The sequence below is a fragment of the Odontesthes bonariensis genome, chromosome 23, assembly GCF_027942865.1.
Source record: "Odontesthes bonariensis isolate fOdoBon6 chromosome 23, fOdoBon6.hap1, whole genome shotgun sequence".
NCBI classification, from domain to species: domain Eukaryota; kingdom Metazoa; phylum Chordata; class Actinopteri; order Atheriniformes; family Atherinopsidae; genus Odontesthes; species Odontesthes bonariensis.
Genome location: NC_134528.1, coordinates 25,435,189 through 25,457,926, shown reverse-complemented (window position 1 = coordinate 25,457,926; position 22,738 = coordinate 25,435,189). Strand labels below are relative to the sequence as shown.

Sequence of the window (22,738 nt, the reverse complement as noted above, 5' to 3'; positions counted from 1 at the left end):
ATCTTTGACATCTCTGCCTGACTGCGACGACTGAGCCCCCCATATATTTATTTATTTATATTTTTTTTATTTTTTTATTTTTTTAAATTTACTAGTTTACTTTGTCATTTTCCATATTCATGTGTTTGTATGTGTTTTGTACTGTTTATATGTTGATATTGAATTTGTAGAACTGTTCTGTTGCGTGGGGTGGGATTGTGGGAGGGAAAAAAAACTGGGGAAAAATTATAGATTGGAAGGTTTCTCTGTTGCGCTGTACTGTACATTTCTACCTGTGAAATTGCTTCCAATAAAGAAAGTCCATAAAAAAAAAAATGTAGAAGCATTACAAAAAAAGTAGCACCACGAACCCAAATCACCACCCCACTAGACAGTTGATGTGAGGTGTTTTTGCTAATCCCCTGTGTAGCATCCCCGGTTTAATGATGGTCTTACTCTCTCATACTGATGGGTTTTATTTTGATACTCTTAACATTTTCCACCTTTTCCACCGTAAGAGCTGCAAGGGACAAGAAACATAAAAACATTACTTTTTTTTACAAATTCCTTGTGTTATAAACTTTAAACCATTTGAACCATAGTTTAATGAAACTAAATAATGAATTTTTAATAAATGACTGAAATAATTATTAACCATTCCAATTAACATAAGAAATCAGAATTACATAGCAGGCTAAATAAATGCTCTATCGCCCAATCAACAAGCGGGGAGCGTGTCTATGTTCCCACGGCCCACTGGTCCCACAGCCCATTGGTCCCACGTCACTAAGACTTTTTTTTATTTTTTAGGCCCATTGGTCCCACAGCCCACTGGTCCCACAGCCCACTGGTCCCACAGCCCACTGGTCCCACAGCTTAGGCCCATGTCCCACAACTCCATGTTCTCACATTTCTGAGTAAACTAATAGCGAAAAAGGTGTAAAGACATTTGGCCTGCACATGCTAACCTTTTTTTTTTATTTTTTTTTTTTTTTATTATTTCCTCAGCTGTTTTTTTAGCTTCATTTCCAAAAGTAGAAAAACACCTACAACTGCACTGGTACTACTAATACTACTGCTACTACTAATAATAACAATAACTAGAAATGCACTCAGAGTGCAGACCTCCGCCAAGGAAGCTTTGTTTTATAAGCACATTTGTTTTATCCACCCATATATTGTAGTGAATGGTCTGAAACGATTAACGCCGTAATCCACCACGTCCGAGAGAAAGCGATGTGTCTGCTTAAACTTGTGCATAGATTCAGCTGGCTCGTGTTCCGATTGAAAAGGTTTGCAAAGTTAAGATGCTATCTTTCAGATGCGACTTCTCAGAAACAGCAAATACGGCTTCCATTTGTGTTTACCTTCCCCCCTGCGCACCCCCTCCTACCCCTCCCTCAACGACAACGAAACAACCAAGCCCCGCCACCTTGTGGCAGGTCGCAAGATTGCAGCGAACATCCAGACGAACATCCAGACAAAGCAACAAACTCGGGCGATCATATAACCTCCTTGGCGGAGGTAATAATATGTATTTAATGGCTAAATTGGCTTTACACAATAAAAAGTGGCCTATAAAATATCATCACAGGTGGCGCACTTGACTAATCATGACCCGGTGGTAAGCTGCCATAAAATAAAATTTATTTATTGGATATATGTGTTCCTCATGTAGTTGAGGAACATTCCCATGCAGACCCCACATAAAAATTCTGTATGGGCCTCCCTCACTGTGCTAAGTGACAATACAGGGTTCCTACAGGTTTCTTCAAGTCAAATTTAAGTCTTTTTAAGACCTTTTTAAGACCATTTATAAAAAAAATAATACCTATTTCACAGCCTATTTCACAGACCTACCGGCAAAGAAAAACTTTTTTTTATTTCTGAAACAAATGAAAGTGTGGACTGTGTAAAGCATTGATGAAACATTGCAGCATAGTAGTAGTAAACGCTACAACACCACAGCACAGACACAGACAACAAGCCAAACAGAGGTGTGAAAAATCAAAGAAAATTTCAGCAGACCACAAAAAAGTTTAACTGACACAGTTAAGTTGTTTTTTAACATTGGTTACGTTAGCTAGCTACTTATTCCATGCTGGGAATATGGGGAGTAGAGAGAACTATAAATAATGAAAATCAACTAAAAAATGTGTCGTTTCGTTGAGGCTCTCATCGAACATAAGAACGAACGGTGATTTGTTTACCTTGGACACCAGTTCCTCTTTAATATACACAGCTAAACCAAACTTGGCTATGTACGCCGTTTTGTCGGGACCACAAGTAATTGTGGCAGCGATGTCGGAATCGGGGAACATGCATTTAAACAACTCTGAAATACCTTTGTTTCCATTATATGAATGGTGTTTGGCGATTGTGTTAGGAGTCCACAACACCTCCGCTTTCATGGTTGGTGTGGACCCAAAAGCTGTTCGCAGATCTACTCACAGTTAACGTGTCTGCTAGCTCAGATACATTAATAGCTAACTGGCTAGCGTTGGCCGGTTGAAACACCCCGGAGATGGAAGGACTTTGATCCTTCGCTTCGATATTATTCATTTGCTTGGAGGACTTGGCGTGAGACTCTAAAGCCTTCAAGCCCATAGTACCAAGCTGAATCCTCTTTTTGCACACTGTGCAAAAAGCCTCGTATACATTATTGTCCACTGGTTTTAACCAGTGACAAAATGATTATTTCTCGCGCCGCGCTTCATTACATTTACATTTCCCCATAATCCCAGCAAGAAATGGGAAGCAAGGAAACGCAAACAAATGTTAAAAAACAACATAACGGCGTAAGTTAAACTTTCTTGTTTTCTGCTGAGATTTGCCTTGATTTTTCACGCTTCTGCTTGGCTTGTTGCTGTGGTCTGTGTCAGTGCTGTAGCAATGTGATCGGACCCGGGGCGGAGCGGTAGCGGCAGCGTTCTCAATGATTGGTTCCGCCACTCTTCATTTAGGCTACGTTATTTAGGCTTTTCAAAATAATAGTAGCCTAGTTGACAAATGAAACGTTTGAGGAGAATGCGATACGGAGAAGTTACTGCACAAATTTTAAGACCCAGATATCAAAATTCAAGACTTTTTCAAGTCTTTTTAAGGTATTATTTCCAAATTCATAAATTCAATGCTTTTAAGACTTTTTAAGACCCCGCGGGAACCCTGCAATAAAGATTAGTGAAAACTTTCATTAAAATTCTAAATTTTAGACCAATGGGCCTAAAAAATAATGTTAAAAGTCTTTATGATGTGGGACCAATGGGCCTAAAAATGAATAAAAAAGTCTTAGCGATGTGGGACCAATGGGCTGTGGGACCCAGTGGCTGTGGGACCCAGTGGCTGTGGGACCATTGGGCCTAATTTTGAAAAAAACTAAAAATTCTTAGCAATGTGGGACCAATGGGCTGTGGGACCAATGGGCCGTGGGAACATAGAGCTGACCCCCAGCTAGCTAGCTTGCAGTCAACGTTTTACATGGCTCAGGTTGTTTTGTGGTAGGCTACCAAACTAAGTTACATGCAGCTGATGACATTTCGTTTTATCAAGCAAGATGAATGATGGAAATAAAGCACAATTCGAATTATTCACCTGCATGTTGTGTTAAAATGCAGACAATTCGAAATGCCCACGGAAAAGAGAGAGAGACAACTTAAGGAGGCAGCTAATTTAGCTGCCTCCTTAAGTTGTAGTCCACTGTTGCTCCACAGCAACAGTGGAGAGGTCCTTCTCAAAGCTCAAGATTGTGAAAACCAGGCTTAGAAACCAGTGTGGGCAAGAACGGCTGTCCGACCTCCTCCTTGCTATAGAGAAGGACATTGAAATTAACAAGCACGAGGTGCTGAAGATTTTTGTTGACATGCTCCCAATAGGCGCCTCCTTTTTTTAACTTTTACACTGTTAGTGTTAAAGTACACTGCTACACTGTTAACACCTTACACTGTGTACCGCTACACGGTTACTGTTACACTGCTTAATATTTCAATAAAGACAGTGTGCTCTAAGTGTCGCCAAAGAATCAACAGCTGCAGAAAAGTGCGTACGCCAGCCCTGAAGTTGGCGTGAGGCATTGCACATTTCCACGGTCTTTTCGCTCTTGATACATCTGATCGTTGACGTGAAAAGTTGCGTACGCCACTATTTTGTGCGTACGCACCCTTTGTACATGAGGCCCCAGGTCACCAGATGGTCAATCTCCCATCTGTAGGCGGACTCATCCCCACCAGAGATGAGTCCAATAAGGGTGGTGTCATCCGCAAACTTCAGGAGCTTGACAGACTGGTGACTGGAGGAGCAGGGGAACCGGTGCTGATGGTCCGGGAGTCTGAGACCTGTTTTCCCAGCCTCACATGCTGCCTCCTGTCAGACAGGAAGTCTGTGATCCACCTGCAGGTGGAGTCAGGCACGTTCAGCTGGGAGAGCTTGTCCTGTAGCAGAGCCGGGATGATTGTATTGAAGGCCGAGCTGACATCCACAAACAGGATCCTGGCGTAGGTTCCTGAGGAGTCCAGGTGCTGGAGGATGAAGTGGAGGGCCATGTTGACTGCATCGTATACAGACCTGTTGGCTCTGTAGGCGAACTGCAGGGGATCCAGGAGAGGGTCTGTGATGGCTTTCAGGTGTGAAAGCACAAGGCGCTCAAATTACTTCATCACCACAGAGGTCAGGGCGACGGATCTGTAGTCATTAAGTCCTGTGATCCTTGGCCTTTTGGGGACTGGGATGATGTATCACTACGGGCTATGTAAACCATGCAGACCAAAGTGCAGACCGAGCAGTCCCCTGCTTCCGAGCAGGAAACACCGTAACAGGTGCAGCTATCGGCAGGTGGCTGAACGCATTGATATGAAGGTAGAGAGAAATAGCGCCAAGCGATTGTGAGGTCTGACTTTTTTTGGTGAACGATTTTGTGACGCAAATGTATTACTCTTTTGAACGCATATTGTTTTGAGAAGCAAGGCGCTTTATTTTTTAAGCCCCAGCCAACTAGCCGGACTACCTTCGTCAATGCCAAAACGAGGCTGGAACTCAGCTCACAGGACGCAGCAGGGGGTAAGTCAATGTTCATAAATGATATTGCTAACATGGGATATCATACAGCTTCATGTCAAAAGAGGCAAACTATCCCTTTAACAAAAGTAAGTGGGAATAAGAAAACAAAGGGAAAATTTTTATTAAATATTTGATTTTTTCCACCTTGCTTTTACTAGGTCTCAATCACCTTTGTAACTACTTTTACTACATTTTTTAAATGTTTTTACTATTCCTTCCTTCTCCTACTTAACTTGTCACTGTGAAAAATTCAAGTCCTTGCAAGTTGTAGCCTTGAACTACAACTGAAGCCTATAAATCAATAAAGCAAACCACTTGACTATTCCTTGCAGTAGATCATCTCTGCCAGGATGAGTAGTAAACCCCTGTACATGTCAACTGGGATGCCACTCTGCAACTTCATCCTTTCTGATTTGGAAAGGAAAGGATTTGATCAAACAGTTTCACCTCTCAAATCCGAGTTTATATCACAATTTATTTTCTACATAGAAATGCGAATGCAACTATCTGGATTATAAATATAAATACATTTCCACATAATTTATTATATTGTTGATACAAATGCAGTACACAAATTCTTTATCAATAGTGTCTGTCAAAGTTCAGTTCAGAGTACAGCAGGAAACATCCTCTCAGTCTTATAGTTCTTTCACACATGTCAGAGATGCAACGGTTCATGATTTGATAACTTTCTCAGTATGTCAGAACAGCATCAGCATAAAGCTGGGACAACGATATTTTTTCAAGTAGCTCGCCGTTGGTTCAGTGTCTGTTGATAATGCTGAAATAACTGCTTTCTGGTTTATGCAGGACAGAGACTGACCTTAAAAGTGAGGTCCTGTTCTTTGAATGTATGCTTAAAATTGTTACCTTCTCTGAAAGAGTGTTGCCACAAATAGCTGCAGTGATAAACATCCTTAAAGCATTCCTTTTTTTTTTTTTCTTGGGAACAGTCTGAATCTGCAGTGAGAAGTGACTTAGATGCTGCAGGAAAAATTACTTGCTTTCCTGGTCACTTGGAGTGCAGATAAAGCATGCTTTATCGAGTGTATCGAAATCTGACGTCCATACTTTGATGTTCAAGACAAATTTACATACCGTTACAGCCCTTTTATACTGCTGAACAAAGTAAAAACTGGATGGCAAAGAAATATTGAGTAAACTACAGTATCTAAAAAATTTTAACATACACAATGTGCCCAGAATGAAGTAAGTCCATGTAAAGGCTTCATAAAACCATTTCTATTGTGTGTCCCTTGTCAACGTGGTCCCCACTGATATTGTAACACGTGCTGTCATTTTACACTGCAGCAGTTCCACGGTGTCCTGTGTTCACAAGGAAACTGTCAGTCATGTTCGAGCCACATTCAGCATTTCCTCCACAGTCAGTAGTTTTTCTCTGGGTTTCCCACAAGCTTCCCCCCTCCTCGTCTCAAGTTTGTCGATCTTCTCCCAGTCGGAAAAAGTCACCAGTTTCACTCCTGCACATGGAAAAATACAAATCACATTGGCCTGAGCTTTAGTTGCACTTTTAACAACAGCTTACTCTTAGACAAAAGAGTAACTTGCATATGACCTGATGAAACACTATAAAAACAATTGGCCTCATGCAAGAACATTTTTGTATTTGTTTTCTAAATTTCTCTAACTTTTTTCGTATGAAGGTCTCGTACGAACACGCCACGTCAGATTCAACAAACGCTCTTAAAGGTGGGGTCTGAGATCTTGGAAAAACGGTTCCTGCAAGCTATATTTTGGAAAATACACAACCTTGCCTCTTCAGCCCACCCCTCGAAACCACGCCTTCAAAACACATGAACGAGTCACGAGTCTGTGAACTCACAGGGGGGAGGGGTGAGAGGGGCTGACGGTTGATTGGCATGTCAGAATCCAATAGAAGTAACTCTCATCATTACTTCTATTGGTCAGACATTTCCTCTTGCTACACCCTCTACAATGGACTAAAAGATTTCGTTTTTTTCCAAACATTCTATTTTAGTGGGTGCAATGGGGTCGTGAGGAGGTTTTCAGACAATATGATAAAAAATGCTCCAGAAAACATCACAGACCCCACCTTTAACTTCGGAAAAAGTGTGTAAACGACCTGCGTAAATGATGAATGCCACCCGTGCGTATTTAAGTGCACGAGGATAGTAGGTTTTTTCATACTCCATGCCCCAAATAATACCATATAAGGCTATGCTTCCTCTCTCCTGTGCCAGGAAGTGTTGAGTATTGAGTCATGAGAATGGCATCAAGATGCAAAAGAACAATTTTACGGGCTCTGAGATTGAAGTTCTGCTTTCAGAGATCCAAAAAGGAAAATCTGTCATTTTTAGCAGTGTCAGCAGTGGAATTAAGGGACCTGCTCAAGCAAAGAAATGGGAAGCAATTACGAGTGCCGTTAATTCGTGTGTCACCTGTAGTTCGTAATGTCATCGAAATAAAGAAAAAATGGTTTGATATGAAAATGGAAAACGTCTCGCCATGGCCAGGCGCTCGATGACTGCAATTAAAGCCGTGCAATCAGTTGTTGCCTCATCATGATGGCACTTCGATGGGGCGTTCCATGGGGGGGGGTTCTTTTGGCATGTTTTCTGCCTTGGCTGGTTCAGATAGTGGGAGACCCTCGTTCATGGCAGTATTGTGCAAAACGCAGCCTTCTCAGAACATAATTTAATTTAAGTCAATCTTCTAAGTAATTAAATATACAATCCATTAGTCAAGCAAACTAGTGTTACAAGAGACACCGATACCAAAATTTTGACTTTGATACGATACCTGTCATAAATACCTTGATACTCGATACTGAACCGATACCACGGCAAAAATCTAAAAAAAAAATAAATAAATCTGGAAAATAGATGAATAATGGTCCAGCTCGGTCTTACTATGGGTTAATTTTCAGCAGCTTGCTCCTTTCCTGTTGTTTGAGCAAATTATTACAGAGCAAGTACAGAGCAAGTATGAGCAAGTATGAGCACAATCTCATAAACAAAACATGCCACTACATGGTATATGCCATTACACTATGGGGGAAAAACATACATCAGAGAATTGCAGTGAAGTATTTCAACATTTACACTAATAAATAATTAGAAAAATATAATTGCCAAAATAAATAGCTACTGAACATGCTTTAACAAAAAATAAAATTATTGCTTTCCTCATGAACAATGAAATCCCAAATACACTCTCTTTCAACCTCTGAACGTCTGCAAGATGTCACTTATTTGAAATGTCCACCTAGAAATAATTATTAACAAAACGGCATATATGCTGTGACATTACCAGAACTGATAGAATATTAAATAGCGTTTGCAAGATATGCTTAAAGGTGGGATAGGTGTTCTTTTTCTGGAGCATTTTTTTACATATTGCTTGAAATACTTTTCACACCCCCATTGCAACCAATTAATTAAAAGTTTTGACACAAAAATGAAAAGTTTTAGTGGCCTCTAGAACGAACAATCCAGGAAAATCACTATGCAATCATACTGAACGGACTGTTAACGATGATTGGATTCTGATGGTCTATTAAACTGCAATCTGCTCCTCCCTCCCTCTGCTTCCCCCTGTGCGCATACCCTTCTTCGTGAACGAATTACGCGTGCCCAGAAGCTTGGCAGGAAGCTAAACTAGAGCCAGCTTGGCTAGCACCTAGCATTATTAAACAGTTCATTATGATGTTGAAAGGTATTTTCTTACCTGTCAATCCGCCATGAGAAAAAATTAGCAAAAGTTAGCCAAACCAATCGATGCTTGCTGTCAGAACAGCGCTCGTGCACCTTCGTGCTCGTGAACAAGCATTGCGCGTTCATGTACTCTAGAGGCGTGGCTTCGGGGGGAAGTCTGAAGTTTTTTGACCTGTGTATTTTCAAAATGCAGCTTCGCTGGACTCAAAATCCAGGATCTCCTACACTACCTTTAAAGGAGAACTGCGGTATTTTCAACATTAAGCCTCTTTTCTGAGTCGTCTGCAATGTTTTAGAACCCCCCTCACCGCTTTTTTGATGTTTACTGCTGTCTCCAGTATTTGCCTAATTTTGATTCTTCTCAACCTGCTTCAGAATGGCAAGTCATGCACATGTCTAGAAAGGTCCGTAAAAGCACAATAAACGTCCGTTTTCAAAATAATCAACTCACCGGAGTGGTTACTGGTGTGCACTGGTAATCCATATCAAATTTCGTGGCGAAAAGTTGCTTCTGTCGTGTTTTATTTGACATTTTGTACTGGATGTTCGTTGATATTACTCCGCCACCGCTAAGAAAATAGTGCGAGCATGAACGAGCTGCCAAATAAAACACGACAGAAGCAACTTTTCGCCACGAAATTTGATATGGATTACCAGTGCACACCAGTAACCACTCCGGTGAGTTGATGATTTTGAAAACGGACGTTTATTGTGCTTTTACGGACCTTTCTAGACATGCGCATGACTTGCCATTCTGAAGCAGGTTGAGAAGAATCAAAATTAGGCAAATACCGGAGACAGCAGTAAACATCAAAAAAGCGGTGAGGAGGGTTCTAAAACATTGCAGACGACTCAGAAAAGAGGCTTAATGTTGAAAATACCGCAGTTCCCCTTTAAGTTAATATTACTAGCGTGAAGAACATGCCCTTTCATAAGCTAACCAGTTGAGAATGATAAAGGCTCTATGGTATGAATAGCCTAGTCGCTACCTCCACAAGTGTTGGGGAAAAAATGTTGTTTCATACACTCGATAAGAAAGGGGCTGTTCGTGTAGGGCTAATGGTGATTTCAGTCAAATTTGCTAACCTGTCGGTCTTTGAATTCTTTGTAAAGCAGGGGATATCTTTCAGCGAGGTGCTTTGCCATGTTAGACGTGTTCCCTCCCTTCGTCTGCACTCCGTCTTACACACCGAGTTCAGTGTGTCTGTTGGCTTGCCCTCACTATCTGCGAGGTAAGCGAAATAATTCGAAAAAAATGCCGCTTTTCCCGTCTTTTTTGTTTACAAGTCGGCAGAAGCTTGTCGCCATCTCTAGCGTTACTCTCTCCCTCACTCACTGCTCACCTGCTGCTGCGTGTAGCTGAGTGCGCGAGCTGAGGAGGAAAGCAAGTTAGGCACACCCACTACCTCCTGCGCGCATGGATGGAGTGTGACCAGAGAATGACAGACTTGGCGCAGCTCGCTGAACATTATTTTAAGAGCAGTATCGATACTAAAAAAAGAACGTATCGCATCGTTTTTTGCGTCAGGGTATCATGATACCTTTCTAGTATCGGTATACCGTCCAACACTAAAGCAAACTTGATGCGAATAACAGCGGACTACTTTACAAAACGACAGGTCTGGATCACTCGTAAATTCTGTTTGTACCTGAAAGAAAACTTAAAATACGAAAAAATTGGTGAATCCACAAATTCTCTTAAATCACTCATATGGGGGCGGTCGGTGAAGTAGTGGGTTAAGCAGGCGCCCCATGTACAGAGGCTACAGTCCTCGCTGTAGCTGGCCCCGGTTCGAGTCCCGCACCGGACGGCCCTGTGCTGCATGTCTCCCCCCTCTCTCTGCTTCCTGTCTCTCTCCAACTGTCCTATCCATTAAAGACATAAAAAGCCCAATTTTTTTGGAAAATTTAAAGAAATCACTCGTACCCACGACTAAAGAACAAATCTGTTCGTACGAACGGTTGTTGCATGAGACCCAATGTGATTAAACTGAAATCAAAAGCAAGGCTCGAAACTGTGGCTATTAAGTTGTGATTTGCAACAATTTTTGAGACAGTGACTATATTTTCTACACAGCCTATTCATAGCTGTTTAGTATTCTTTAATAGCTTAGTTATTTTGTCTGTTTATTTTTATGACAGTAAACCATTCCTATCAATTTAAATTAGCTGAGCTAGTTCATTTTAAACTATTGTACCCCAGCAAGATGTTAAATTAGCCAGTGAAACAACAATAAAATAACAAATGTTTAAGCTTTTGTTTAATCCTTTTGTTAATTTGTATCACTCTGTGGTTGTTTTGCATCTCTTTGTTATTGTTTTCTTTTCTATACCTTTGTCGTTGTGTTTGATCTCATTGCTGTCATTTCCATATTTTTTTTTTTTTGCATCTCTTAAAAAGATATTTTCTGGCCCAAGGCCAGACACACCATTTGGGCCCTTAACACATTGACTCCCAAGTCACGTAAATCTACGTTTTTACTGCCCATGCGTTGGCTCCAACATGGTAAAAATACGTTTTTACGGTTTTTTTATGGATTCTGAATCTATACATTCTAATGCACATTCTGTGTGATTTTTGTAATTATGTGATGAACAGAACTGACATAGATGGCAGTCAAAAACTGTTGTCATCATCTGGACATTTTGATCATTACGCCAATGGATTTGCGTCAACTCAAGAACAATTTTGATAACGCTGCATTGATTGTTGTGCATTTCCACATTTTGTCCAAACGCACGTGTCGGTTTCCAGAGGGTGACGGTAAAGTAACATAAAAAAACAACAAGAAGGAGAAGAAGACACGCGACAAGTCTAAGGAGGCGGTCTTATGAACAGGTTAGCTTTGCAACATGCGACACGACGCAAATCCTCTGACCCGGATTTGTAAGTATCTAAAGTGAGACAGGCTCAAAGAGCGCACGTTTCACAAAAGCCCCGATCTCAGTTTGTTGTTGATTTTGGTGGATACCCGCCTTGGTTTAGCTAAGGATAGCTCGCTAATGGCAGCACCTAGAGACACGCAGTTTTGACCCACAAAGAGTTTAAAGTCTCAGCTTTCAAACGAGCCATAACATGTTTCAGTGGCCCTATCACATAATATGCTGTGACTGTACCAAAAACGTCAAAAAAATGGTTTAGAACGCTGGGATTCTACGACATAATTCTGTAAAAACAGCTGGTAGTCAATGTGTTAAGTCTGCAAATCTTTATATAGGTTTCAATAAGAATTCCTTCGTTTGTTTGTTTTATTTATAGTTTCAGAGAATTATTTAAGACAATTTTTTTTGACAGCTTATATGATATGCCGCTGACCCAAAGAATCCCACAGCATTATAGCATGCAGAGCATACAAGACAGCAGGGCAGAAGACAAATTAAGGTGGAAGTGGTGAAAGATAGCCAAATTCAAAATAGTCTCCATCACCTCACATTAATAGTGAGAAACAAGGGTTGTCATGAGTGGGTAAAATATTCTATGATAGTAAAATACCTCTTTTGTCCAGCAGAGTTCTGATGCTTTGTGAACCAGTCTTGGGAGCAGACACATCCAGTGTTCCTGAGTCCATGTCCTCCAACAGTGATTTTGCAGTGTCAAAGCTATTGTTCATAGTGGTGGCTATCACGCCTGTGGGGCCTGTTTTCAGCCAGCCACTACAATACAAACCTAAAGAGAAAGATGGATTAAATATCCATGCCACTGCATGTTTTTAGTTGATGTTCTTGTCCTTAATTCTTTTCCCCGACTACCTGCAGCTTGTTGAACGCGGCCCATGGAGTTCGGTACAATGGCTTTACGTGAGTCGAACGGCACTGATGGGTCGATGGGAAGGCTCTTGTAGCCAATACTGCTGATGATCAGGCCGCAGTTAACATCCTCCACTTCTCCAGTTACCACAGCCTGGGATCCCTCTCCTGAACCCTTGATGTAGACGCAGCCACATTTAATCAAATCAGCAGCTGTGCATGGTGATACACACACATCCGCCTCCACACAGGTACTTTCTGAGTTTTAAAATCCAAATCATGTTTACCTCCAGCCTGTTAACAGCCAGTCGGATGCCAGCTACTCTATGGTTTGGGTTACCCAAGACTTCAACGGGGCTCCGGAAGAATCTGAAACCCCAGATGCGAGAGGCATTTTTCCGTCTCTCCTGCACCTTCTCGCTGGGTATCTCCAGAGCAGTCTTCAGCATCAGCTCGGTGAGACGCTTCCTGGCCCTTGGCAAATCTGACGAAGCAGAGATACACGTCTAGATTTTTTAAAGTTACTACATTTTTGTCAGTATTTTTCCTTAAAAAAAATTAACACTACACATTGTGTTAATGTGTGTTTGTGGGGGTCATGAAAGACTGAAGGAAACTGTAGCTTCATTCCGTAATAACACGGAGACGGAGAAGTTTTACACCGGAACTCTGCCAACAACAGGATGGATTTTATCAGCTCCAATCCATGGGCCGGTTACCAGTTTCAAGCAGCCGCGGCTATTCAGAGACAACACGGGAAGCCGGACAGCCTCTCCCATTCTCTGGCGAAATTGCTACATCTTCAATGTTAAACTGACGATAAAACAGTTATTCACAAAACACAAGATATGCCCAATACTGCATTTACTTTCATAACTACAACATGTTGTCCTATAGCTTAATGAAGTGATTTGTTCTGAAATCGCCGCCGTTCACTGAGGAAATCATGTTATGAAGATTGGACCGAAAAACAAAAAGTTTTCAGTGCAATCTGTTGGTTTTCTTAGCTAGGAAATTGTTTTTGAATTGGCTCTATATGAACGAATTGGATTATTTTATGAATTATGATTATTATTAATTAATTGAATTCCAATTGGCTTGAATTGGACTTACTATCTAAGTGCCTTGAGATGACATTTGTTGTATTTGGCGCTATATAAATAAAAATGAATTGAATTTAATTGAATTGAAGCCGCCACTAACAGCCAGGCTTCCGAGCCGAGGGCTGCCTGGCTTCGAGAGGGGGCGGGAGAGTCAAGTCTTTTTCTATTCTTTTTCTTTTTCAATTCTAGGTCATCATTGGCTAAATCGACAAAAACTCATCACTTCCGAGGCTGCCCGGCGTCTCTGGGGGTAGATTAGACGTGGGCGTGTCAATATGAGGGGCTGTGTCGTGATGATTGGAGTTAGTGTTTGTCCATCATGAGAGATCTTGTGGCAGCCGAATTTTTAAGCGGGGAGAAGCACGCTGGAACTTCAGTCCCAAAGCGGATACGAAAGAGACTGGTTGTCTGTGAAAGTGCTGTAATTCTTTTAGTTGTTTCTTTCCAGAATTCATGCTGCCCATTCACAAATGTTACCTTTTTTAAGAATACTTACCACCACCATCAAACTCTAAGTATTCATTATGACAGGGAAAAATGCTCCACAGATTCTGATCCACAGATCTAGCCATTTACAGGCCTTAGATTCGATCATACTTGATTTTGGCCTTTCCGTGTGAATTTTCAAAGTCTATACCTTCTTTCTGTGTATTTGCTGGGCATACTTGTCATACTAGACACAGCTATGTTATAAGTAATTCTTTTTAACTTTGCTATCTTCTGCTTTGGGATGGCACGAGCCACTACAACCCTGAACGCGTAATATGGGCTTCCCCTGTTTTAAAAGTCAGCAGCCGCCACTGGTTTCAAGGTATACCCTCCACGGTATTAAAGGGGCACTAGGTAGCATTTTCACCTAAAATTATAGCCTTCAGGAGTTTACCAAAGGTTAAACAAGTCAATAGTAAGCGAATGAAGCCTGTCTCGCTCCCAACAGGGGTCTGTATGCTGAAACTCCCATATGTAACTTTCGGCAGGAGCGACCCGCTTCTGAAGTCTCGTGATGCACGAGAAGAGTCGTTTGTGTTTACGGCACTTAGCTAGGTACTGTATGCTAGTTGTAGTTGTAGGCTATGTGTTCGCTTGCGTTGAAGAGCCAACACCAAGCGTTTCATATTCTGCCTTTCACAGACTGAATATGAAACGTTCGATGTTGGCACTTCCCATCTTTGTGAAATTTCTCCAAGCGTGATCTTGTTCATCTACCATAGTGATCTGCGTTTTAGATCGTAAAGTGACAGGTGATGATGACGCTCCTGAGTTCGAGACGTAGCCTAGCTTCAGAAAATACACGGACTGACCTGATTCTAGAATGCGCTGCTGAGGGTGGCAGCACGTTGGAGTAGCTCTGTACCTCACATTGAGATTTTCTTTTTTTTCTAAATTTCATTCCTGTTTTTTCTTGGAAGAAATTGCATTTTTTGGACAACTGTTCCTTCCTGCCTTGGATGCTGTGCAGCTGGATTGATTTTTTCCCAATACTTTTGTATATTTTGCTCTTTTGTTATGATGCATAACCATAGCAACAGGGTGGTTTACAACAGGGAGCAGCTGATTAACATTGGAAAAGCAGAAATAATTCGACAACTGAAGCCAGAAATCCCACTGGAATTGAAAAGGAGGCGTCGTGGATGCAGAGCAGGAGCAAAGAGGAGAGAAAGAAAGAAGAAGTTCAAACCATCTCTGCCATCCGTCATCATGGGCAATGTAAGATCGTTAGCTAACAGGTTGGATGAACTTCTAGCCTTGACAAGGACTCAGCAAGAATATTGGGAATGTAGCATTATGTGTTTTACTGAGACATGGCTGCAGGATTATATCCCCGACTCCAGCGTCTCTCTGCCGGGCTTCCTGACTGTATGAGCAGATCGAGATTTAAAGAGTAGCAGGAAAAGGAAAGGGGGTGGATTGGCAGTGCTTGTCAACAACAGATGGTGTCACACAGGACATGTTACTGTGAAGAGTCGTCTCTGCAGTGCTGACATTGAACTATTGGCAGTAAGTTTTCGTCCATATTATTTGCCAAGAGAGTTCACCAGTGTTGTTTTGGTGGCTGTTTACATTCCACCCTCAGCTGTTGCCGACACTGCATGTGATGTCATCAGTTCCGTTGTTGCCAAGATACAGACACAACACCCCAATTCTTTTCTGGCAATATCTGGTGATTTTAATCATGCCTCACTCTCTGCTACACTGCCAACTTTTCAACAGTTTGTCAGCTGCTCTACCAGAGAAAACAAGACATTGGATTTGTTTTACACAAATGTCAAGGATTCATACATTTCCAAATCAAGACCTCCCCTGGGTAAATCAGATCACAACCTTGTTTTTCTCTGTTCAGCATATAAACCCCTTGTCCAGAGACTACCTGTCACAAAAAGGACTGTTAGAAAGTGGTCACAGGAAGCTGAAGAAGCCTTACAGGGTTGTTTTGATGCAACCGATTGGATTTCTCTTTGTAAGCCACATGGAGAGGACATTAATGCCATGACTGAGTGTGTGACTGACTATATAAACTTCTGTGTGGACAACACCATCCCCACCAGAACAGTGAGATGCTTCCCTAATAACAAACCCTGGATCACCAGTGAGCTAAAGGAACTATTGAACAAGCAAAAAAGAGCCTTTAGGGAGCGAGACAGGGAGTTACTGAGGAGTATACAGAAGCAGCTCAAAGTCAAGATCAGAGAGAGCAAGGAGGTGTATAGAAAGAAGCTTGAGAGTAAACTGCAGAGGAACAATATCAGAGATGTGTGGTCAGGAATGAAGAAGATCACAGGCCTCAAACAGAGGGAGGATCGGATGGATGGAAGTCTGGACAGAGCAAATGAGCTGAACACATTCTTCAACAGGTTCAGTTCAGGAACAAGCTCACCATCCTCCCCTCCTGTTCCCAGCCAAAGAGACATCCCACCCTCCTCTGACCCACAGCTTTCCTGTAACATCTCCACCTCCACCTCAGTCATGGATTCTTCTGCTTCCACTAGTTTGTCTTCAACCCAATCAGGAGATGCTGCTGTCCCCTTTGCCTCCCCCTCCCACTTTTCTGTTTCTAGAAGTCAGGTGAAGAGGCAGTTGGAGAGACTGAACCGGAACAAGGCTGCAGGTCCAGATGGTGTCAGCCCCCGAGTCCTGAAGGCCTGTGCAGAGCAGCTCTGTGGGATTCTGCAACACCTTTTCAACCTTAGCTTGACCCAAGAGAAGGTACCACTGTTGTGGAAGACATCCTGTCTGGTTCCGGTACCAAAGAAAACTCACCCTTCAGACATCAATGACTACAGACCTGTTGCCCTGACATCCCACATCATGAAGGTCCTGGAGAGACTCCTGTTGACCCACCTGTGTAAGCAAACCAGCACATATCAGGACCCCCTGCAGTTTGCTTATCGCCATGGAGTTGGAGTTGAAGACGCTATCATACACCTGCTTCAACAAATCCACTGTCATCTGGACAAAGCAGGCAGCACTGTGAGGGTCATGTTCTTTGATTTCTCCAGTGCATTTAACACAATCCAGCCTGATCTGCTTCGTCTGAAACTACAGAAGACTCAGGTGGAGGCCTCAACAATCACCTGGATTAATGACTATCTGACAAACAGACCACAGTTTGTCAGACTGAAGAATTGTGTGTCTAACCAGGTGATCAGCAGCACAGGAGCACCACAGGAGCACCACAGGGGACTGTACTCTCACCATTCCTTTTCACTCTGTACACTTCAGACTTCCAGTACAAGTCAGACTCCTGTCATCTACAGAAATATTCAGATGACTCTGCAGTTGTCGGGTGTATCAGAGATGGACAAGAAGCTGAGTACAGAGAGCTGGTGGACCGCTTTGTGGCATGGTGTGGGAACAATCATCTCATCTTGAATGTTTACAAAACAAAGGAGATGATTGTAGATTTCAGGAGAAACAGGGTCAGATCAAACCCTGTTTCCATCATGGGAGAAGAAGTGGAGGTGGTTGAGGAATATAAATACCTTGGTGTTCATCTGGACAACAGACTGGACTGGAGACACAACAGTGAAGCCATCTACAAGAAAGGACAGAGCAGACTGTACTTTTTGAGGAAGCTAAGGTCCTTCAAGGTTTGCAGCAAGATGTTGCAGATCTTCTACAAGTCTGTTGTTGAGAGCGTCATTTCCTCTGGCGTCATCTGTTGGGGCAGCAGCATCAGAACCAGGGACCTAAAAAGACTCAACAACCTGATAAGGAAGGCTGGTTCTGTTCTGGGGACGACTGTGGAACCTCTGGAGACAATAATGCAAAGAAGGATTTTGCATAAAATCAAGAGAATTATGGACAACCCTGAACATCCTCTCCATGAGACTGTTATCGGAAAACAGAGTCTCTTCAGTCAAAGGCTTCTTCAGTTTGGATGCAAAACGGACCGCTACAGGAAATCTTTCCTGCCCACAGCCATCAGCATCTATAATAACTCCTTGATTTAATTGAGTTACATCAACATTTAATTTCCCTCTGGGATAAATAAAGTATTTTTGAATTTGAATTGAATTTGAATTTGAATTAGAATAAGAATAGCGTTTTGATCCAAACAAGAATTGTTATGTACACATGAAAATGGATTCATTTGTTCGGATTATGATTGTAATTGGTATAGTGTAGAGCTAGTCTGCGTTTTTTGCGGCGTGTCTGTTGGTAGTGCCTGCGCGCATCTGTCTAAGATGTAACTTTTGTAAGTGTCTGCTAATACAAAGGAATCACTCCACGAATACACCATGATGAGGGAAGAATCCCATTCAAGATCAGCAACAGTCCATCCATCCATCCATCCATCCATCCATCATCTTCCGCTTGTCCGGGGATCGGGTCGCGGGAGCAGCAGCTTGAGCAGAGAAACCCAGACGTCCCTGTCCCCGGCCACTTCCTCCAGCAACAGTATTATAGCATATTATCTTGAGCTCTCTTTAGAAAATATCTGATTATAGTAACTTACGTGGGCAGTCTATACTTGTGAATCAGATGACCTAACTGCACTGACTAAATAACACAACGGCAGCATTCGCCACAATGTTTAGTTAGTGGATGTGTATAATACAAAGGTGGGCATTTTTACGACAGTGTAGAATTTCAGGTTGACCAGTAGAGATCGCTATACTGCCGCTAATCTACCTTGTATCCCTTTAAAAAGTCAAGGTTTCAAAACCAATAAAATTTTCTGTCAAGCCGTCCCTGCGGTATGAGCGTTTTTTTTTTTAAGTTAGATTTTTCTTTATGTGGCGTCTCGTCAGAGAGAAAGTGGAGGTCCCTCACGCCGCGTGCAGCTGCAGCTTAGTGCCCCACGCACATCCGCTTGCTGTGAGTGACAAGCAGGCAGCTCTGCAGGCTGTATGATGGCTGAAGGTGGCGAGCCCACCGAACCCCCCCGGTCTATTTTTTTGGTTGCCGCGTAGTCGTGCACCAGTCAAGATTTGTATCTTGGCACGCGCGGAAAACGAAAAACAGGATGGATCAATTTGAATCCAGACTCAGCGAAGAAGTGCAGTACATACACCTGTACGACACTGCACTGAAACAACAGTGACCACGTCAACTCCCAGAATTCGTTGACGGAGATTGGCAGAACTTTGGGGAATTTCTTGGAAGTTTCATTCACTGGAAGTGGCTTTGAGTATTATGAAAAGCGCTATATAAAACCGATCTATTATTATTATAATTGCATCCTGAAAGTAATAAGATAATTCCCAATTATTTCATAAATAATGGAAAAGTTTTTATTTTTTATTTTTCTTGTTTTTAAATACAGACATTCAAAATACCGTACACATTTTAGAGCTGTAATCATAATACCATGAAACCGTGATATTTTTGCCTAAGGTTATCATACCGTCAGAATCTCATAAATGGTAAATGGACTGCTTTTCTAGTCTAGCTGACCACTCAAAGCGTTTCTAACTACATTAGAAACTACTTATTCACCCATACGTCTATACACACTATTCATACACACATTCATACAATGATGGATGCATCAGTAGGCAACGTGGGGTTCAGTGTCTTCCCCGGGCTACTTCAATATGTATGGGAGGCCGGAGTCGAACCACCGACCTTCCGATTGGTGGGCAACTGCTCTTCCTCCTGAGCTACAGCTGCCCATGCTGGCCCATGCTGGCCCATGCCTAGTGTAAAGGCTCAGTTCTTCTAGTGTGGATGTTTCTTTATGTCTGCATGCAAACACTAACTGACAGTAATACAAAAAACAGAGTCAGTTACCCACACATGGACAGTAACCCTCAATGCCCATGCACATATCACACAAAAGTACTGAAACTTTATATCTTCATAAATTTCCTGTAACTGTGTATTTTTTGTGTGCACAGATGGAGGATAAAAACCACAAGACTTAAGCTGTCATGATCATGCACAACATAAGTCTGGCATTTGGAGGCGATCAGACTGTTTCCACTGCTTGCACCTTGATATGACTGGCGGCATTAATCAACCCAATGTCACTTGTCTACCAAGGACGAGGACTGGACATAAGGTCAACAGGATGATGTGTGGTGAATAATACTCACACGCTTCTCTTCATTTTAGGTTCAGCTTATATACGACTGCAGCTATTTTGACTGGCAGTTTCCATTCCCCTCAACGCATATGGCCTCAGTGTATAAGCGCTATAGGGCTCTAAACAGCATGCCTAAGCTGTTAACCACAACATGTGTTTCTTCCTTCCATGTGTACGTGTGAAAAGCATCTGCATGCGTCAGATACTTGTTTCTTATTAACTCAGAGTTTCAACATGTGGTGTTGCCTTCTTCTACTCGCATCTTTTCAACTGTGTGACATCTGCACGGAATGCAAGATATTTCCATTCATGAAACTGAACGTAGATGAACATAGATTCCTAACTTCAAACGTTACCCACCAGGGCAGACTGGTGAAGCTGCAAAAAGCAGCACAAATGTCAGTCACAGCAAAAATATTACGACAAACATTAATTTTTCTCTGACCTTTAAGTGCCTCTGTGACGCCTTCAAAATCAGCTGCCACCATCTCAGGCCTGCTTCCTGGCAGGTTCACCATTTCTCTGAGCTCCTGTAGATTAAGTCAGGAAGTTTGATTAGTTTATCACTTATTTCCATTAAGACAAGAACTTTCTGTAATGCCAGTAATACCTGGGTTTCTGTAGAGGTTGTGTTTAGACCATTTGGCTTCCTTCCATAATCATAAGACATGTACTTGTTGAAATTAACAGGCAAGTCTTAAATGCCAGGAAGTGTATGTTGCTATCTTTAGTCTTTCAGACTAGAGATCCTTCCTGTGCTGTTTAGCTCATGTTATATGAATGGTTTTATAAATAGTCAGAATATAAAATATTATCTTGTTTAAAAACATTTAGCAGACTTAACAGTCATTCTCTGTCAGATGTCAGACCGATGCAGAAGAGCCTTAAAATACAAAACCACCGATTGTCGCTGGGCCCCATCTGCGAACATTTCTGACCTCAGCACACTCACAAGTTCCTACTACTTCATGAGATACTGCATCAGTTCATTGTTACTACTAGTTCATGCTCTGTCATAAGCTATATTCACTCCTTAAAAGTAGCGGTAATGGAAACTAATCTTCTAAAAATAAAAGAAATTTAAAAAAAATTAAAAATGAGAAGCAGCACATTCACCAAAACTAAAAGATTACAGTTCAACCAAACTGAAAATGACTTGTAATGTACAATGTATGAAAAAGCTGGCAAAAACTGACGGCTGACCTGGTAAACTCATTGGTTGAAACTCGAAAAAGATCAACCTTTCTTATTAGAATATCACAGCAAAAAAACAGTTTGCTGTAATTAGATCATTGATTACAGCTTAGAATACAAACATTCCTAAACACAGACCGTTCACTCATTTCCAAAAAACTGCAACAATATCTCCAGTAACACTGCTGTGCTACGATTTAAATCCACTTTAAAACTAATTGCAAGAAGCACACTTTGAGTGTGGCGGCTGAAGAAAGTGTACATTGTAAAAAATAAATTAAACATGGTCTTATACTGTATGTGATTAATTTGCCTGATGTGGCTTCGAGTCAGTTCAATGAGAAAACATCAGGGGTTAGTAGAATTACTGCGGGGTTCATAAAGTTATTCATTATCCGATTATGGCTGAAAGATTTTTTCTATAAAAGCTTATTTGTCGCTGTCCCCTGGCTCACACCTTGATTGTGCATGCGACCTGCATGGGTCCCCTCCGGCCAACGATCAACACCCTGCGGACCCGACTCTCTGCCAGAGCTTCCAGAGCCGGCCGGGTGATGTCTGTTTTCTGCAGAGAAACAGGAGAATGTTTCAGTACAATAAACAAAATGTTGATTTCTCAGTGGTCGCAAACGTTTATCTTTTCCTATGGTGCAGAAAGCTTTGGCATCTGTTAATAAAAACGTGCCACCGGACTTTTCTGGTTCTTTAAAGTTTCCTCTGCACTCTGATCTTCTGGAATTGGGGTTTTTACACTGTAAATTAATAAATGAAGCATCCACTAAATATTTGCAACAGCTCGAAGAAGTTTTACTTTGTACTGAGTAGTAAAAATTCCACCATGCTTAACAGTACCCAGAGCAGTTCAGTTTCACATTGATATGATTTTGGCTGATAAGAGTTCCTTGTATGAAAACTTTCTTTTTCTTATCTTAGCTATCATCTCACTGTTATGGAGCAGGCTATCCTACTACCTCACTAGCAGTTTGTTATCAATTTAATGCTCCACTTTTTTAATTTTTTATTTCTCTCTCACCTTTAAAATATCAATGGGAGACAGCAGAATTCTTGCAACATCCAAGGCCACGTTGCCTTGTCCGAGAATGACAGCTGTCTCACAAGTCAGGTCTGGACTCAGCTGAATGACGAATCAGAGGCGTGAGAAAGAAGCTAGGATTTGTTACTATGAAGTAACAGAAAAAAAGTCGTTGAGCACAAACGCTGTGGGTGCCTTTTCCATTGTCAGATATTGCATCATTTATGAGAATTTTCACTTATCACGCAAACCTCTCGACAGTTGGGCAACCCGTTGTACCAGCCGACCAAGTCTTTGGCAGAGAGCACGCCGGCCAAGTCTTCACCTGGAACTCCTACGCTCTTGTTTCCCTCTGCCCCGTAACTCTGTCATAAAAAATTCAAACAAAAAAAAACAAAAAAAACAA

General features: G+C 41.8%; 1 protein-coding gene across 1 annotated transcript in view; it reads right to left on the bottom strand.

Moving 5' to 3' along the window:
• Positions 1-5,235: 5,235 nt before the first annotated feature.
• Positions 5,236-22,738, bottom strand: part of fdxr (ferredoxin reductase) — a 32,488-nt gene continuing 14,985 nt past the window's right edge. The window contains exons 5-12 of the mRNA XM_075456950.1: positions 22,584-22,697; positions 22,333-22,434; positions 21,757-21,864; positions 20,551-20,635; positions 12,761-12,957; positions 12,477-12,648; positions 12,220-12,393; positions 5,236-6,512 (exon numbers count right to left, since the gene is read on the bottom strand). Of these exons, the coding sequence (XP_075313065.1) occupies positions 6,382-6,512; positions 12,220-12,393; positions 12,477-12,648; positions 12,761-12,957; positions 20,551-20,635; positions 21,757-21,864; positions 22,333-22,434; positions 22,584-22,697 (1,083 nt within the window). The 3' untranslated portion in view covers positions 5,236-6,381. The remainder of the gene's footprint in view (positions 6,513-12,219; positions 12,394-12,476; positions 12,649-12,760; positions 12,958-20,550; positions 20,636-21,756; positions 21,865-22,332; positions 22,435-22,583; positions 22,698-22,738) is intronic.